We start from the raw sequence: 18,670 nt of genomic DNA on the forward strand, positions 1-18,670 counted from the left end.
GTCCTCAAAGGGCCAGATATAACTTATACACGTAACTAAATGTAATGAAAAATAAATGTAACTACTCCTTAATGTTAAATAACTCATTGTTTATTTATTATAACTTTTTAAAGTGACAATTACAGTTGCATAGAAAACATATGTTTGCTTATTACTCTAGCATAAATCCTTTTAGATTTGATTCTGTCAGGTTAGGTTTTATAGACAGTGTTTAAGTCCTAATGTATAGTTGCCCAATCCCATATTTCAAGCCTGATTCCTCATATGAATAAATACACACCAATTTCTATTTTTTATTCTAAGAAATTAAAAACTTTTATGCTCTCGCGGGCCACATCCAATGACATGGAGGGCCACATTTGGCCCGTGGGCCTTGAGTTGGACAGATGTGCTTTACAGCTTTAACCCCTTTAAACCTCCGACATGTCCGACCAAAGTTACATTACATCAGCTGAAGGGTGAGGAGGTTGAAGCTCAATGTTGTTTTTATTCTCACAATAACTGTAGATTCAGGAAAAGAAAACAGTAAACCAGGCTTTGAATATTTCTCACAGACCTTAATAAACTGATTTGCTACGCTGCATGGAGGACACAGCAGAGTTTCATGACCGACCTTGGCAGTGTGCTGCTGTTGAAGTTCATCATGTTGTCCCGGTTGCCCAGTGGGCTTGATGGAGAGATGACCTCCACCTCAGCGCTGGCTCTCTTCAGGTTGCTCAGAGAGGGTTCTCTGTAGGAGGAACTGCGTGTCAGGATGGGCCCCGTTTGCTCATGTGACAGGATGTGGGAGGACGTCCTGGTTATTATGGGCTCCGGTTGGCTGGGACCCAGGGAGTGGTGACCTATTACAAAATTATAAAGTTCACAATATGAACACCTGTATGAGGTTTGAAACAATACTTTTAAAAGTCTGATTTTCTCTTGCTGTAAATTTGTTCCTTCATCTCCACCAACTAACCGGTAAGACGTCACTGGCCTCAGGCAACTAAAGCGGGGCCCAACCCTGTGTTCATGTCAGACTGAGGCAAATCCTTCAACAACGTTGGATCATCCATGAGTCCTGCAGCCCACGGTGGATCGCAGGGCTCCGCCCCCTCTGTAGACCCACTGCCCAGGCTCATCCAGAGCCCAGGTAGTTTCAGTGTCCAGAGGCCAGACTGTGATGGGGTTACCCCCTGTCACAGGTTACCGCCCTCACCAATATGACTTTGCAGAGGGTCTGCAGAGTGGCTATTCTATCAGATATTATGGGCTTGTCCAAGGAAGGCAAAGCCAAGGGATGAGGGAGAGTTCAGTTGACCCAGAAACTTCTCAGTGTTCTCCAGAGCAGCTCAACAAGATCTTTTTGCAAAACGTTGGGAACCTGTTTTGTTAACCGCCTCACATGAACCCGGATAAGCAGAGCTGCCTGTCTAACAAAGGAACTGTAATCCAAACCCAAGGACCAAAGACCTCTGCATACGTCATTTAAAACAAAGTTCTTACTAATAAAAATTCTAATAGATTAGATGACCAACGGCCTTCCACAGCAACAAGCTCCAAAGTCAGATGCATAAAGCTAGCTATCTAAGCTACAAAAAAATCCAAAAGACCCCTCTGTGACCACAAAAGATAATATCTAGGGGGGTTTGCATTGTACTTTCCATGTGAAGAAGTGTCTGACTCAACAATACTTGAAGTGCCGACAACATTAGAAAGCTTTGTTTTAATTGAACTTTCCTAACAGCCTCTTAACAAGAGCTGAGTCATGTGTTGAAGCCGCTCCAGTCGAGGCCTTTGACCATCATCTGTCCAGTCCTTTTTAAACGACCTGGTCATGTCATTTGTACATTTGTACTTCTTTTTCTATGATTTTTCCTGAAAATCCGTCCAACACTGGAGATGTCGCCGGGCTTCACCTGGATGACTGTTGCTGACTGTTGCCTGGCTGATGTTGTGTAAGGACGAGAGAGGCGGCTCCCTCAGAATCGGAGGAGACAGTCGGCTTCTGGAGCGATCTTCACTTGGCTGAAAGTTTCCCACAGCGTACACACCCTGCACACAAACACGGCAAGACAGACGCTCAGTGGCCTCTTGTTAACCCACACTGTGACTTCACGTCAGGATCAAACCAAAGTCCTGCCTGAAGGTGGATGATAAGAATTCTCTTGGGTTAGGTGATCATCTTCAGAATAGATGACCTCATAATAAAGACATGAAATGTGAAGCAGAGCAGATTTTCTCTGAAGATTTTTCCCCCTGAAATACTTTTCCTGAGTGGATTTGGACCTGCCCCCCACTTCATGGCAGATGTGACCCTCATGTCTGATGCTGCCAGAGGCCTGAAAGCGTGGAGACGGAAGGTTTTACTCACAAAAACTTGACAGTGATCTCTTCAGGAGAACTGTGAGAGCAACCTAAGCTCCAGGAGAAGGCCCTCGCTAAAAGGGTCTGTTTTGTTTTCAAATGCAAGCCCCCTTTTAAAGGGCCTATAACATTTTTGAGCTTTTAAGCGTTTTGTAATGTTCATTCCTTACTAAAAACATCCCCAAAGTGGTATTTTGATCCATTCACGCATTTCTGAGAATTCCTCTAAAAACCTGCTCTCTGAGCACCAGCCCCTCCCAATCCATGAAAACGAGTGGGTCCTCACATTGTGACATCACAAATTGGGGAACCACCCCTTCCAGGAAGAGTCTGCAATGCCAGCCCCGCCCCCTGGCTAGTAGTGAACGGCTAAACGCTTTCCTTTCATGTAAACTATATGAACACCCATCTTTGTAAAAGTTCAGATGTTTGTCTGTTTTCTTTGACGAAACAGAGACACACTGCCGAGGCTGTCTGTAAGCTGACGACATGAAATGGGCGGCACCCACACAGAGAGAAAGGCAGAGCATCAGAGTTCAAGTCTTCTTAATTCTGGATGGGAAAAGGATTCATTCGTCTTCTATAATTTTTGTTCCTTTCGGGGTCACGGGGCTGCTGGAGCCTATCCCGGCCACTTGTGGGTGAAGGCAGGGGACACTCTGGACAGGTCGCCAGTCTGGCAGGGCCACAATCACACACATACACACTCACACCTAGGGACAATTTAGAGTAATCAATGAACCTATGAATTATGTTTTTGGACGGTTGGAGGAAGCTGGAGAAAAACCCACGCATGCACGGTGAGAACTCCACACAGAAAGGACCCCATTGATGTTTTGGTTCAGGTACCCCAGCCGGGCTACCTGCACGGTACCCAGCCCTTTAGACAAGAGAAACCTGATGTGTGGCAGGCGTTCATACGGCCCTTTTGTACGGAGCTCTGCACCGCTGTTCTGGGATTTGATGGTCTGGGTTCCTCAAAGTATACATTTGATAATCAAAATTTATAACCACATGAATTAAATGGCTTCACACACAGCCACAACGTATATTTTTTGCACGAATGAAAATTGATCATACGTGAATATATGTGGAAAAAGTGAGAAAAGGTTTGGTCTTCACGTGAAATTTTCCCGTACGTGTCACAAATGAACCATGTTAAAGCCACGGAAGAAGTCTGAATAAATTAATAACACATAAATCAACATAGAACATGAACCGTGTGTGATTATTGCGCTGTTTATGTGCGATTCATTTCACTCGTGTGTCAATTACAAAACTACAAAACGCAATATGTGCACCGTATGTGAGAAAGTTATACATCGGTGGTTCATGCGTGAAAGGCCTTTCAGATAACGTGGAACGGTCGTGGAAAGACACAAATTTGTGTGTGCACAAATCATGCACAATTGCATGAGATTGACCTAATAATTGTGTATCAACTGCGCAATATACGTTAACGGAGTTATTCTCAACCGACCAAAAATGCTGAAAATGTTGGTAGTGGCTGTGTGACACGGCCTTCGGGAAAGCAGCGAGCTGATACCAGGTAAACAGCAATGGCAGCTCCCAGCATCCATCCACAGTAGACGTCCACAGGGTGGTTCCTGAACTGGATGATCCGGGTCAGTCCCGTCAGGATGGCCAGTATGACAAACGAGAAGACCAGCAGCGGCTTCAGCAGCTTGGCTGAGTCTGTCAGCACCGTGTTGAAGTACATCTGAAAGAATCCACGACATCAGAACAAATGAGGAACTGTTGACACACAACTCTGTCTCCAGTAAATGTCATTAAAACAAAAACCACTCACGGAGATGTAGACGGCAGCAAAGGCAGCCAGTGTGGCATGCTGGGAAGGGAAAGACTTTCTACAGAGGCAGAAAAAAAAATGCTTAACATTCACCTGCAACAGAACTCCTCAAATGACCTTTAAGGAGTTTTAAAGTGCATGTTTGGAGGTGACTCCATCCTAACAGGTGTTTAATAAATGCAGCAAGAATAGCTTATATAAACAAAGTCAATAACTTCACCTCGGGCAGATGGTTTGTCAGGAGAACATGCAGCCCTTCTCTTTCATCTGCTGACAAAGGGCGTTTTCTAAAGGGTCATTTTTGTTTTTATGTATGTTAATGAACCTCATACTGTCCTGAATTATGAAAATAGGCAAGAAAAACACAGCTTGCAGAGGCGATGATTGGTTAACAGGGATAAACTGAGCCAGCTTCAAACAGGAAGTGGAAGAATTTCCTTGTTTCATCTCGTGTGTGTTTGTGTCAGGAAGACCCTCATGCCTGGGTCTGGCGTTCATTGGATTTAATTTGACGCGCCTCCTTCAAGCCGGACTAAATGATCCTAAATCTGTTTTGTAAAAGGTTCTTATACGTGAGCCACATGGAAGGATTTTCAGAATAATCCTTTGAGAGGGGTAAGAAAATGACATTTTTTCTGCACACTAGTCCAACCAAGGTGAGATTCAGCTACCTGGAATCCGTCAGGTTTAGGAAACAGATGATGGATCATGACAGTGAAATAAAGGAGGGTGTTTCTGAAGAGGAAGACCATCTTTTTCTGAATCTCATCCTTCTGATTATGAAACAAACAAGGATCCTTTCTCTTTATTTACACATTTGGCAATGCTCTCTGCATAAAGAATGGGAAAGAGCGCTCCAGGGCCCATTAGGACGCCAGTGACCTTTGTGACAGACATGAGTCAACTTTTGAGCTGATTCATCCTTAACTTTAAAAAAAAGGCTAACTTAAAATGTTGGTGTGTTTTGGGAAGAAGTGGATGGAGGTTAACAAAATGCATTTTTAGGGGGGGTTATGAGTCAAAGGATGAATTGATGTCAAGGTTAAATAAACTTTAAGATAATCAATGTTCTGTAAACTATTTTGTAGAAAGGTATTATAAAGTGATGATAATCCTCCCTGAACAATGAGTAAAGAACTGTCAAAGTACAGAAGTTAAGTAATATGAGCAATGTTATAAATGGATGTTAAAACAGAAGACATGGATGAAATTGAGAGATCAGATTTTTGTACATTGCAGAGCTCTACAAAAGCAATGGTATTAACATCTACATGTCTGGGTTCATTACATCATTCAGAGACTTTTTTGTACGGTAAGCTTGGTCGTCTATTGCAGTAGCTGCATATGAATGATGGTCGCTTTCAGCGGTACTTCCGTCTCTCTGTGACCCAATTTGAAGACTTGCATTCCGGCATTAATCCCAAGAGGGGAAAACTTACAATCAAAAAAATTTGAGGAACTTTTCAGCATTGTCTCGATACAAATGAGAAAAAATCACAAGGTTCAGGAGGAGAACGATCAGATTCTTCTCCAGGTTTGATCATACATGACACATTCAGCTACAGCGCCCTCAACACATATAAGTCACACCTGAGTATAAGCCAAACAATGCAAAAACGCAATTTATAATCTGAAATGTTACCTATTATCATTGTTTCTATGTAATACCAATATTCTAATGCATATAAATAAATGATAAAAGGGTTGTTTTCTGACACCTTCATAAAATAAACATCCGCTGCGGCAAGATGACAAAAAAAAATGCACATAATAGACCTTACAAAAAATAAAACACGTCTTTAAGACAGACAGAATGAATTTCTGTTGGTAACTTGCAGAGTGAACATGAAGTGTGTAAAACTGATCATTTTGGCAGAAATCTGAACCATATCTTTGCTTGAAATGTGGCAAAGGTCACAGAACAGATGTCTTTAATGCCTTTTTGCTTTTCTTTGTAAAAATGAAGAAAGCGTCTAAAGGATTGCAGAGGGCTGCTGGAGCCTTACCTGCCAGAGTTGATGAGCCCTGCGTCCGGCCCGGAGCAGATGTCCTCCAGGATGAAGGCCTCATCGCAGGAGGACATGTTGATGTGTGTCAGGTTGGGCTTGCACACGTCCAGCCAGTACGGTGTGTGCTGACCAGTGGACAGCTGGAGAACGTTAGTGATAAGTGCAGTCATACACAGGCCGAAAACATGGACCCCTGCACAGAGAGAGCGTGTTCACAACACAACATACATGAGCACATGGGCACATCGACTTCCTTTCTCAGTCATTTACCATCCAATGATTTCATTACATTGTATTTGTGTCTGTCAAGACTCCACAAAGTCTGCAGATTAAAGAAATCTGTAACAAATACAATAATGGTGTCAGAATTTAGCTTGTTTTATTTGACTTTAATTCTGGATTTCTTGGTTCTTGTTCTGTTTTCAGGTTTTTTTATCTGTCCGTCACAGGCAGGTCAGGTTAGAGTGTGCAGTTATCCACAGCTGTCTTTATTTAAGTGAATGATTCTCAGTTTTCAAGTGTCTGGTTTTCAGGTTACATGCTTGGTGACCACTGTTTGTTTCTCCCTGGTTTCATAGATTTATCATCCTTTCAGTCAGACAACTCATGCAGTAATAATATTATTTATTTTCACATCTTTGTTTTGCTTTCATATTCCTTTAACTTTGCATTTCACATTCCTCTAGTTGGCATTTCACAGTCCTTTAGTCGGCATTTCACATTCCTCTAGTTGGCATTTCACAGTCCTTTAGTCGGCATTTCACATTCCTTTAGTTTGGCATAAGTCCATGAGACAAATTTCGATAAACTTTTGGGTAATAACTAGCCCTAACGGAGCTCACAGGTGGAAGCCGGGGAGGAGGGTGGGGTGAAAAACGCAGCTCTTCAGTAAAGAAGGATGAACAGCTTACACACCTGGACTTAAATAGGACGCTGAACAGGTGAGTTGATTAACTGAACCGCCCTAGGGGAGTCACCGAAGTGAACACCTGCCTGAGTTGCCTGCCCAAAATTGCTCCCAAGGTCGCTCACTTTAGTTTATTTATTGAAGTTTTTAGTTACTGCCAATGAGCCTAGTCTGCTGCAATTTTGGCTCCTTCACCACCAGCAGACAGGCCAAGGCAGGCAGAGTGAAAAGAAGAAAAAATGGCAGAACATTATTTTTATTCTGATGTCACACAGCTACTATGTACATTTTGTGCATATTGCACGGATGAAAATTGGTCATACGTGAATCTATGTGGAAAAAGTGAGAAAAGTTGTGGTCTTTACGTGAAATTTCCTCAATGTATCACAAATGAACCACGTTAAAACCACAAAAGAACAACACAAAGAACATGTAAATCTGCGCTTCATTGAATTTCTTCACTTTGACATTCAGAGCTCTGAGCAGAAGTCAAATCGCACCAGCACCACGGTCAGCGCCTGCAGTGGTCCGTCCTAGTCCTTTGGTTCGATTTAACGGCAGCCTCCTCTGATTTGCACCAGCTCTAATTAAGCTGCTGGGCGCCATCCGAGGCAGTTTGTGGGGGGGGGGGGGGGGGGGGGGGGGGGCAGAGACGGGGACCCTGAGCGGGAGTGGCACCCCCCCACTCAGTTTAGACTGCTGGAGGGGTGAAAGGTCGACCGATTTAAAGACCCGTTACATATTACACCAATCGTGCATGAACCGTGCCTGATTATTGTGCTGTTTATGTGCAATTTGTGAGTGGTTTGTGCATTAATAGTAATTTTATCAGGATATGTATATGCGATATAAGATATAGTGTTAATGCGTGAAGAGTCTGTTGCAGATACGTGGAACGGTCGTGGAAAGAAACACATTTGTGTATGCATCTCACAAAAACCACGCACCATTTCCCAAGATTTACGTAATAATTGTGTATAAACTGCGTAAAATACGCATGAACTGCGTAATTCTCAACCGACCTAAAATTGTTAACAGCTCCAAACTGAATCCACGTAAAGACCCATCGGCAGAAACCCTCAACAAACGTGTGCGCACACCGACAACTGACGGACGCAAGAAACACTGATGTGTAACGTAAATCACGCATGAATCAGGAAAGAATTTAAAATGGAAAATGTGCATAGTGGCTGTTCAACACGGCCTTAAGGAAGCTGCTGCTGCAGGATGGGGGGAATTACAGGAACAGGCGACTGATGACACGTTTGACAAGTTTATGGATCAGAAACTCCTTAAGAGAAGACCATTAGCTTGTCATTGGGTGATTTCGCTAACAGGTGATGAGGCTGTGGACAAGGACATGGTGAATTGATGGAAGAAGAAGTGATGAAGATCACTTTAGGCCAGAGGATGTGATATGCAGCCATGCAGGCCTTTAACCGATCTGCTTTGCTCTGACTCACTTTGTATGGGTGCTGTTCTTGAAAACACTTTGAAACAGATTATATAGTATTATGGAGCACAAGTATTTCTCACAACAGCAAGTATTTGTCCTCCCACCTATGAAGCGCACAGCTCTTCGAATGTAGGAGTTGAAATTGCAGCCTGCAGCGTTGATGCTGGCTTCCGTCTGTGTGGCTGACAAGTTCCTGGACAGATAACAGTAGAGGATGGCTTCTCCAATCAGTATCTGAAGACACAACAAAGGAACATAAATGAGGGCTGCTAAAGATATTCAATATAGGTATTACAACATACATTACATTGTTGTCAAATAATGTTTTCTGTGTCCCACCAGAGGGAATTCCCTCAGCCTCTGCTGGACTGCAACAGAACATGCACACATGTTTCTGTTCACTCTGCACGGTTCGACCTTCTGAAGGCGCAAACTATATCAAAGAGCTTAGACTACCACTGCGCCACTGAAATGCACGTTTTTCAGCAAAATCGGCAGGTGGCCACACAGCGCCATTTGTAATCGGGTGGCAGCAGTCGCGTTTTTACATGCTTCGCGGTGACCGCTGAGGTTTTGAGAAAAAGTTCGTAATAAACAGCGACTGGAGGATTTTTCGACATCGCTCAGGGACCGCAGGCACATGTGGAGGTCGCGCGGTGGCAGTGACAGTCGGATGACAGGAAAGCAGCAGATAATTGACTGACAGGAGGGTCTCCAAGGTCCCTAAAATCTTCTGATGACTGGTCGATTTCAGACTGCCAACTGCCACCGTCCGCTTGTTAGAAATCAGACGGTGGCAGCACAAACTCTCGACGAGGGCTGCTGACATGGGCTGAGGGCCCGGTGATGACCACAGACCAATCTGGCGATTCTGACCACCGTGGGCCCAAATGGGAAGACGGCATTGAGAATGCACAAAACTCATGGTGTTGATGGAACCACAGCGACTCTGAGACCTTTGACGAATTGATGTTGAGAAGAGTACGAAGATTCAACTCATCTCCTCTGAGAACTGGTGGGTGAAGTCATTAGGGTTTGATCCGTATTTTTTCACAGCTTCATGTCTTATTTACTCACTGTGACGGTGGGAACTGCGAAGGCCAGGCTGAAGAGCAGCGGTAGTGGGCAGAGTTCCTGGCGAGGTGGGATGTAGGGCAGCGACAGACTACGGTCATTGCAGCTGTATCCAGAATGCACCGGCTGGAAAATGTCCGTCAGCTCCAGAAAATAGAGGATGACAACCGAGGAGGCGAGGATGGGAAGCTTCAGAAGAGTGAGAAAAAGCTCGTGAGGGCTAGCAGACAATAGACTTTTCATTTTATAACCAAAGAGAAAAACCTAAAATGCTGATAATAGTTCTGTAACGCAACTAGATTAGAGCTTGTCCATGTTCTATTTTAGAAATGATACCGTGTGTTAAATTAAAGCCCCTCTCACTAGTTAGAACTTGAACAACTTTTCAAAAGAGGTATAGATAAATCATCTGTCCTACTTTTTGTTTTATGTGTTTTTCTTCTTTCTTTTTTTTTCTTCTTTCAGCAAACTAATTGCTACCAGAACGTTCATTCTGGACGGCCAATGGCCCAAGTTAGAAACATCCACCACCTGTCTTTAAGAGAACAGATGAAGAAAGAGCGAGGCTTATAGACTGGGAGGAGGTTTGAGCTGGTTTTTCTTTTTGTTTTTTTGTGGTGTGAATAGAAAGAGGAACGGAGAGGAGAGATCCTGAAGGGGCAGTTTGACATGTTTTGGAGGGGAAGAGAGTGACCGATGGGGTGACGAAGCTGGAAGTTGAAAGTGCGATGTTGAATGTTTTCTGTGGTTTTGCTCCCCCTGGTAGGATGTGAGTGAGATGAGAGGGAGAAATTCAGGAGAGAGAAAAGAGAGGAGTGATGGGAGCAGACTTTAAAAGACATGTGGGTGAAGAGGAAGTGATGGAGATGTTTGGTGTTTAGGACAGGAATCAAGGAGGGCAGACTTCACTAGAATGGAAAGGTCAGTGATGAAGACGTGAAAAGAGAGGAGGAATGGGTGCATAGAAGCGGAAGGAGGAGCACATCTCATCTCGTGCAGACATATTGTAGAGATCAGTGACTGAAGGTCATGGCTGAGTACAGAGGGTGGTGGGGTGAGGATGACTCTGGTATTGAGGAAGACGGGGGCAGAGCAGTGGACCACGTGGTGAAAGCTGAGATGAAACAGACTTTGTAAGATCAGGAGATTCTTCCAGATGGGTTTTAGCTGCACATTTCATCCGGAATGAGGGAATGAAGAGGTTATAGGAGGAAATGTTATCTAAGAAAAAAGATGAAGATAAAGGCTGTGTCACACAGCCATTGTGTACATTTTGCTCATAATGCATGGATGAAAATTGGTCAGAAACTTTGGGGTTCTTTATGTGAAACTTTCATAGATGTATCACGAATCAATCGTGGTTAAAACCCCGGAAAAAGTACAAATAAACCACGCAAAGAACACGGAAATCAACATAAGAATGTATTAGCGATTCGTGCGTCAATTACGTCATTTGAATGTGATATGTGCTCGATATATGTGATAAAACCACACCACATCTGTGGTTCATGTGTGAAAAGTCCATTGGACAAACTTGCAACGGTCGTGGAAAACCACAAATTTGCTTATGCATCTTGTAAAAATCATGCACATATGTTTTATGAGATAGTTGCGTATAAACTATGCATAAAACACGTAAACCCTCCTGTAATTTTCAACCGACCCAAAAATTCTGAACAGCTCAAAACCAAATTCATTTATTTAGGCAGAATATCACTGCTTGTTTTATGGAGTACGTGTGATAACAATGTACTTCACCTTCAGCTGAGTATTCATAAAAAAGAGACTCAAAACACGGAATTATTTAGGGAATTTTGTGTCATAATGTGGTTTCACCATAAAGATTTTTGATGTTTTTATTGTCCACAATGTTCAAACAAAAGTTATCTTTTAGCTGTTTTACAATCTCATCTTCATTGTTTCAGTGGTTTTTGTCCGTCTCAGAAGCTGCCATCCTCCAATAAAAACCCTCAGCTTTGCACACATTTTTGAGGCTTAGTTCTTTTTCAAAGATAGCTGTGATTTTGGATCTATCAGACCCAGCGATCCATTTCTAAACTTTTGTAAGGAAAAAGTCTCTTTTTACCACCACAGTGTGTCTGCTAAAAGCACAGCTGATTACTGTCAACCTGCCTCTTTTTACCAAACAGGATGTAATTCATAAAGACAGAAACATCAAATCTGAGCCTCCTATTATTGAGGTGGCTTTAAGGTCAAAAGTTAGACCAGAATGTACCATCATCATATTGTATTTCCTTGTTCACAGACAAACTAAATGTGTATTTGACTTCTTAGGTTCTTCTGTTATCAGACACGGTTGGATTTTTTACCCCCCACATTCCTGACATGTTTCGACGGACGTCTTCCGTCTTCGTCAGAGTTGACGACTCTGACGAAGACGGAAGACGTCCGTCGAAAGTCAGTATTAATGTGCAGGCCACAGTCAGTTAATAATACAGACACCATTAATGTTGTTGAACTAAATGTGTATTTGTCTTCTGATTCAGATTACACAAATCCTCCTCCTGCTGCTTTACTAACAACAAGACTCGCCGACCATGCAGCACTCTGCACTGAACTCCTACCACCTCCACACTACTGTGGTATCAGTGATTAGAAACACTGTGATGCATTGTCATAAGCCTGTTGCCCTAATTTACTGGCCTAGATAAACACACAGGGGTGGAAACTGCTGGAAAGAAGACTACGTTCCGCCCTAGCACCATCGTATTTATACATTGCTGGCCAACAACAAAGAAAAAGGCTTCAGCTTGACAGTCTGACACACATCTCTGTCCTCCCTTCATGGTTTCAGACGTGACATTGACCAAGGCTAATGTCAAAAACGAATATAGAAATATTACCCAAAGCCTTTGTGGCTGCAGGAAGACATTTCTCCTCTCCATAATGTCTGCAGCCTTGAGCACACAGATTTAAAAATACCCCCCATTCAGAGGGTCGCGTTGCCTAGCAGCCAGCTGGTGAGTGGGATGATGAGGTGCTGAGTGAGATGCTAAAATCGAGGAGACTCACAGATGCGCAGTGGAGGACAGGAGGAAAAAAAGCAGAGATTCTGATCGGTTCTACATGTAGTCGGTCAAAAAACATGGCAAAAGATTTCGTACCACTGCATCACCATGTAAAATACACAAGTTACTGCTACCTACAGGCTTTTCCAACACATCAGTCAGGCTCCATGTGCCCTGCACAGTACCACTAATTAAAACACATTTTGTGGGACATTTAACAACAGGCTGCAGGTTTTGGAGGAAGACACTTCACAGCAATGTTTCTAAGAAAATTCTACTAAGTAACTTGGGGTTAAACCATTGGCCAGTCATCCGCATTTCTATGCATCAATTCAATTCAATTCAATTCAATTCAATTCAATTCAATTCAATTCAATTCAATTCAATTCAATACAATTTTATTTGTGTGGCCCAAATTCACAACAAAAGTCGTCTTAGTGGGCTTCGTGCTGGAATTGTAAGGAAAACATACAATCAAAAAGGATCATAAATGCATAGAATTCAATAAGATAATACTAAAACTTGAACTAAACAGACTAAACTAAACTGGCATCCCTGCCCTTTGACCCTCCTTCGCGGTAAGGAAAAACTCTTTAAAAAAACTGAATCCGGAAAAAACGAAGAAACATCAGGGGTGTCCACATGAAGGAGGGATCCTCCCCCAGGACAGACAGGCGATATACCAGAACTCAATTACATGACACATATCAGTGTCAGGGCTTACAGAATCCGGTCATGTAAAAATTTTACCCTTCCCTTTTACAATCACATCAATCATGGATCTCAGTAGCTCATAGAAGGATTTATTAATGTTCAAGTATTGGACTCAAAAAATAGGTTAAGCCCACTTGTAATTGTAAAAAGGTTTATTATTGACTCAGGTAGACATCTTCCAAAAGCGGCAAGCCATAAGGTACCAGCTTCATACACCAAAACATTTAGTTAACAATAGATGTAAGTTCCATTAGTTGTTCCCCACATTTGACCCCCCCCCCCCCCCCCCCCCGGGGGAGCGGTGAGCTGCAGACTCAGGAACCATTTGGTGGTTTAATCCTCCCCAATCCAACCCCTTAACCCTTGTGCCGTCTTAGATGACCCCACCCTTACATTGACGTGTTCTTCCTACCATGACAAAGGTGGATAAAGGTGGAAAGATTTCATGTAATCCATGGACACCAGTGAAGATCACAAATCATTGAAGAAAAAAGGTTCAGCGCACTGTGTAGTGGGTCTAGATGACCCAACTCCCAATGGTAAAGTGCCTAGGATAGCACAAGGGTTAAAGCTGAGTACCAAACCAGGAGGCGGACACTCTACCACAAGGCCACTGAGCTGGTATGAATTGAAGAAGAAGGCTCCAGTTCAAGTCTCGGCTGGGAGGCCCGAAACAGAATCACCAATGTGTGGAATTTGCATGTTCTCCCCGTGTATGCGTGGTTGTTCTCCGGGGTCTCCAGCTTCCTCCCACCGTCCAAAAACATGCTTCATAGGTTCTTTGGGTACTCTAAAATGTCCATAGGTGTGAATGTGTGTGTGCATGAGTGTGTGATTGTGGCCCTGCGACAGACTGGCGACCTGTCCAGGGTGTCCCCTGCCTTCACCCAAAAGTGGCCGGGATAGGCTCCAGCAGCCCAATGACCCCGAAAGGGGTAAAACAGGTTTAGAAGATGGATGAATTAGACTGGTGAAAGGGACAGAAGGGGCCCCGAAGGAAAAAAACTCAGTTTGCTTAGATAAACTGCTGAGGACAACTCAAACTTAACTGTTTCTGGTTTGGATGTGACTTTACCTTCCGTTTGAATCAACTTTTGGTGAGAAGATTCCTCTATTTTGTTTGAAATTTCCTTTTTATGTTGGATTTTCTGTTGTGGACATAAAACTGGTGTTTTGGTGAATGGGATTTCTGGGGAGAAGAACGGAAGTGCAGCTTTTAACCCTTTGATACCAGAGATGACGCCAGCGACACCTAAATGGCACACACTCTATGAACACCTGTAACTCTTCAACTGTTCACGCGATCCCCGTGAATCAGTTGATTCTGGCGGCGAAAAGGTGGCTTTGGACATCGGCTTTGTATTAGTAAAGTATGGCACACAAATGGCTTAAGCACTTCGCAACTGTAAAGTGTTGCAATTCAGCACAAGGCGGCTTTTCTCCTCATTAGAATTCACTTGAGCGGTTGAAGAGTTATGGTATTCCAAAGGTTAACAAGTAAAGAGGACTCAAGACAATTGAAAAGTAGGTTTTGAATGTCAGAAAAGTTATGCAATTTGTCTGGTTTGCTTGTTAGGAACTGAGCCATAAAAATGTTTATACTCAATATTTTATATTCTGTGTCGCGAAGGTAGGAAAGGTCATGGACACTCAGAAAACTGTTGAGGAAATTAGTAAACATCTGGATAATAACAAGACCCCTGTCAGCTTTTCTTTTCAGTTCCAGATTAGCGGCTGGCAAACAGATAGATGGTTCATTCAAACCTCATGTTAGGTTTGTCCCTGTTTTCCTGACAAACTGGGGTTTTTCCATTCCAGTTATGAGTTCAGGGTCCTCCAGTGGCTTGATAATATAAATATATAAGCTGTTTTAGGATGATTGTCAATTATTATGAAAGTGAAAGAATCTGACAGAGACTAGCCTAAATGACTGCAGGCTGTAAATAAGGAGCATCCTCTATAAATGGCTGACAAAACTGATTGACAAGGAGCCACTCAGGGTAAGATAGGCATGACAAATTTGATTTAGATTTAAATTTGAATAGGCTTATGACAATGAATAGTGTTCAAGTGTTTTATCATTCATCTTTTAAGCCCATCAAGTCCTCTGGCTTTTTAGGAATTTTCCTTTACCGAGAAGGCGGGTCTAAGAGCAGGGATGTCCAATTTAGTGCGTTTAGTTTAGTTTAGCAAACAGCTATTGTATTTTAGAACTGATTTTATGTTCTGTAAAATTAGTGAAGCCAGTTGAGACAACTGTGTTGTAATAGTGGGCTAAATAAATAAAACTGAATTAAATTGAATTGAATTAAATCTGCTGGCTTCTGGTGGAAGCCAGAGTGCCAGCCGGAAACCCACACGTGCATGAGGAGAACGTGCACACGAACTCCATGCAGAAAAGATCCAAAGTCGGACTTGAACCAGGGCAAAAGTGCAACAACTAGTGTTACGGACACTAAGTTATAATTGTCAATCTCTGCTTTCTCAAGCAAGAATGCACTGTGAGTGTTGTACCTGATTGGTTGAACCATTGACACATTAACACTGGACTGAGAATCACTAACCACCCATAGAATTCTGAATGGCAAAAATCAAGCCTGTAGTGGAACCTTGACTGCAGCTTTCTCTGCCTTTCTGAACAGCACAACAAACGGCTGACTGGGCAATTAAATGAGTTTTATTGAGTGAACCTGTGGATCCACAGGGTACTTTGGTCCACATGGTACTTTGGTGTCCTTCCACAGTCCAAAAGCATGCTTCATAGTTTCTTTTTTTGGTAGTTCTAAATTGTCTTTTAGATGTGACTGTAAGAGTGTGTGGTTCTCTGGCTCTGTGTGACCCTGTGATGGACTGGCAAACCCTCCTAGGGGTGTCCGTGCCTTTTCCTGACAGACAGGCTCCAGCAACCCCCCATGACCCTAAACAGGATTAAGCGGATTTAGAAACTGGATGGACTCCCCGCAGATATTGTCATGAATAAAAAACAGTAAATGGTGTATACTTAAATAGCGCTTTTCTACCTTCTTCGAAGGCCCAAAGCGCTTTACAGTCACAGTTCCATTCACCCAGGCACACACACATTCACACACTGGTGGCGGCTCCGCTGCCGAACACTGGCGCCAACCTCCTACCAGAGGCAAGTTGGGGTTCAATGTCTTGCCCAAGGACACTTTGACACATGGGTGTGCAAGGTGGTAATCGAACCTGCAATCTTACAATCATGGGTCGACCGCCCTGCCGCTGCACCACGGCCGCCCCGTGAAGCAATAAACATAAAAAAAATTCAAAACTGTTTGAAAACCTTTTAAAATGGGAGTCAGTGAGAAATTGCCCCCTTTTAAAACCCATCTCCTGTGGTTTTTGAGGTCCAGCAACATGTAGGACCTCTGAGTTGGTATCATATTTGGGAATGGAAGGTCGGGGCATAAATCCAATTTGTGACTAGTTTTGTTGAGAATTTGAGTGTTTCGTTAAACAAATCCAGGCTAGCTCTGCCCTGACTACAGTGCACCTACTACCATGCAGAAGTCTTATAAGACTAATGTATCATTAAAGTATTCTTTTAGTAAAGTGATTGTCAAAATTGTATTAATATCACCTCAGAAATTTTTTTTTTCCAAAAGTACTATCATTACAACCCTGTAAGCTAAAGCAACTACCACCATGCAAAGTAAAAAAGTTAGAAAAAGTTGATATCCATCTTCTTCCAGTCATCCGAGACTGGGTCGGGGGGGGGGGAGTCCCCAGACTTCCTGGCCACTTCCTCCAGCTCCTCTGGGGGGGAACCCCGAGGCGTTCCCAGGCCAGCCGATGGATGTAGATAGACGAATACAAATTCAATCTATAACCCTACGGCTCCTCCCTTTTGCACTATTATATGGGGCATTTGGAGCTTAAGCTGTGTTCGAATTTGTTATTTGGGGAGCCATAGTCACTTAAGGCTGGGTATCCATCCACCACGGGAGAAGCGCATTTTTTCGTAGATGAGTGCTCTGATGGCCGACGAAGTGTGCATTATCAGAAATTAACTTACAACGTGAAAGCCTGAACAGTCTGACGCAAAGTAATGAATTTGGATTTGGCCATAGTCTCTCCAGCGTGTCCTTGGTTTCCGGGGGGCCTCTGCCTAGTTGGACATGCCCGGAACACCTCCACAGGAAGGTGTCCAGGAGGCATCCGGACCTGATGGCAGAGCAACCTCAAGTGTGTCTTCTTGATGAGGAGGAACAACAGCTCTACTCTGAGCTCTCTCCGAGTGACAAAGCTCCTCCCCCTAGCTCGAAGGGAGCGCCCAGCCACCCTACAGATGAAGGTCATTTCAGCCGCTTGTATTCGGAACCTCCTTTTGGTCATGACCATAGGTGAGTATTAGAACAAAGATCGACTGGTAGATTGCAGGACTGCTTGTGGTTCCTAGAATTAGTAAAAGTACAGTTGGAGGTAGAGCGTTTAGCCACCAAGCCCCTGTTTTATGGAATAAACTCCCAGCTCATCGAAGAGAGGAAGACACAATTTCTAAATTCAAAGTTAGACTGAAAACATTCCTCTTTAGACAGGCTTATTGTCAGACTAGCTAGTATTCAGAGAATATTTAACTTACTGTTAATGTGTTTAAATAAACTCAATAACAATAACAAATGAATCGGTTAGTACAAAGGGGGCCCAAGTCCACAATTTTTCAAAATAGAGATATTATATGTTCTATGGTTTTAAGGGAGAAGCCATCTGATTATGTACAAAAAAGTCCCAAGTCCATTGTAATGTATTGACTATGCTTGACATTTAAAATGGGGTCAAGATGACCATTGACATGTTCTCCCTACCATGACAAAGGTGGAGAGAATTTCATGTAATCCATGGAAACCAGTGAGGTTCACAAATCATTGTAGAAAAAAGTTCAGCGCACTGTTTTGTGGGGTCTAGATCACCCAACTCCCAATGTTAAAGTGCCTAGGATAGCACAAGGGTCAAGTGCAAAATTCCTGGAGTTTGGCTTCTCTTGCATGGGTTTTGCTTTTTCCCATAGATGGCAGCACTTTTATCCAATATGGCAGCGCCCCTGTGTAACCCTTGTGCTATCCTAGGCACTTTAACGTTGGGAGTTGGGTCATCTAGAACCACTAGACAGTGCTCTGAACAATTTTTCTTCAATGATTTGTGATCTTCACTGGTGTCCATGGATTACATGAAATCTTTCCACCTTTATCCACCTTTGTCATGGTAGGAAGAACACATCAATGTAAGGGTGGGGTCATCTAAGATAGCACAAGGGTTAATTCAAGAAGGGCCCAAGTCCAGAGACTTTTTACAGTTTACTAGTCCTTT

The 18,670-nt window shown here is 43.2% G+C and overlaps 1 protein-coding gene across 3 annotated transcripts in view; it reads right to left on the bottom strand.

Annotated features, from left to right (window-relative positions):
* Positions 1-18,670, bottom strand: part of LOC101157087 (phospholipid phosphatase-related protein type 4) — a 34,636-nt gene that overhangs the window by 10,965 nt on the left and 5,001 nt on the right. The window contains exons 2-8 of one of the 3 annotated variants that reach the window (XM_011486169.4): positions 9,606-9,791; positions 8,633-8,762; positions 6,163-6,358; positions 4,157-4,214; positions 3,893-4,066; positions 1,899-2,034; positions 614-842 (exon numbers count right to left, since the gene is read on the bottom strand). In XM_011486169.4, the coding sequence (XP_011484471.1) occupies positions 614-842; positions 1,899-2,034; positions 3,893-4,066; positions 4,157-4,214; positions 6,163-6,358; positions 8,633-8,762; positions 9,606-9,791 (1,109 nt within the window). Of the gene's footprint in view, positions 1-613; positions 843-1,898; positions 2,035-3,826; positions 4,067-4,156; positions 4,215-6,162; positions 6,359-8,632; positions 8,763-9,605; positions 9,792-18,670 lie in introns of those variants that run through there. The other 2 variants (XM_020710755.3, XM_078935381.1) reach the window with 2 other exon arrangements.

Source organism: Oryzias latipes, chromosome 17, assembly GCF_053564925.1.
Source record: "Oryzias latipes strain Hd-rR chromosome 17, Olatipes_Hd-rR_3.1".
NCBI lineage: Eukaryota > Metazoa > Chordata > Actinopteri > Beloniformes > Adrianichthyidae > Oryzias > Oryzias latipes.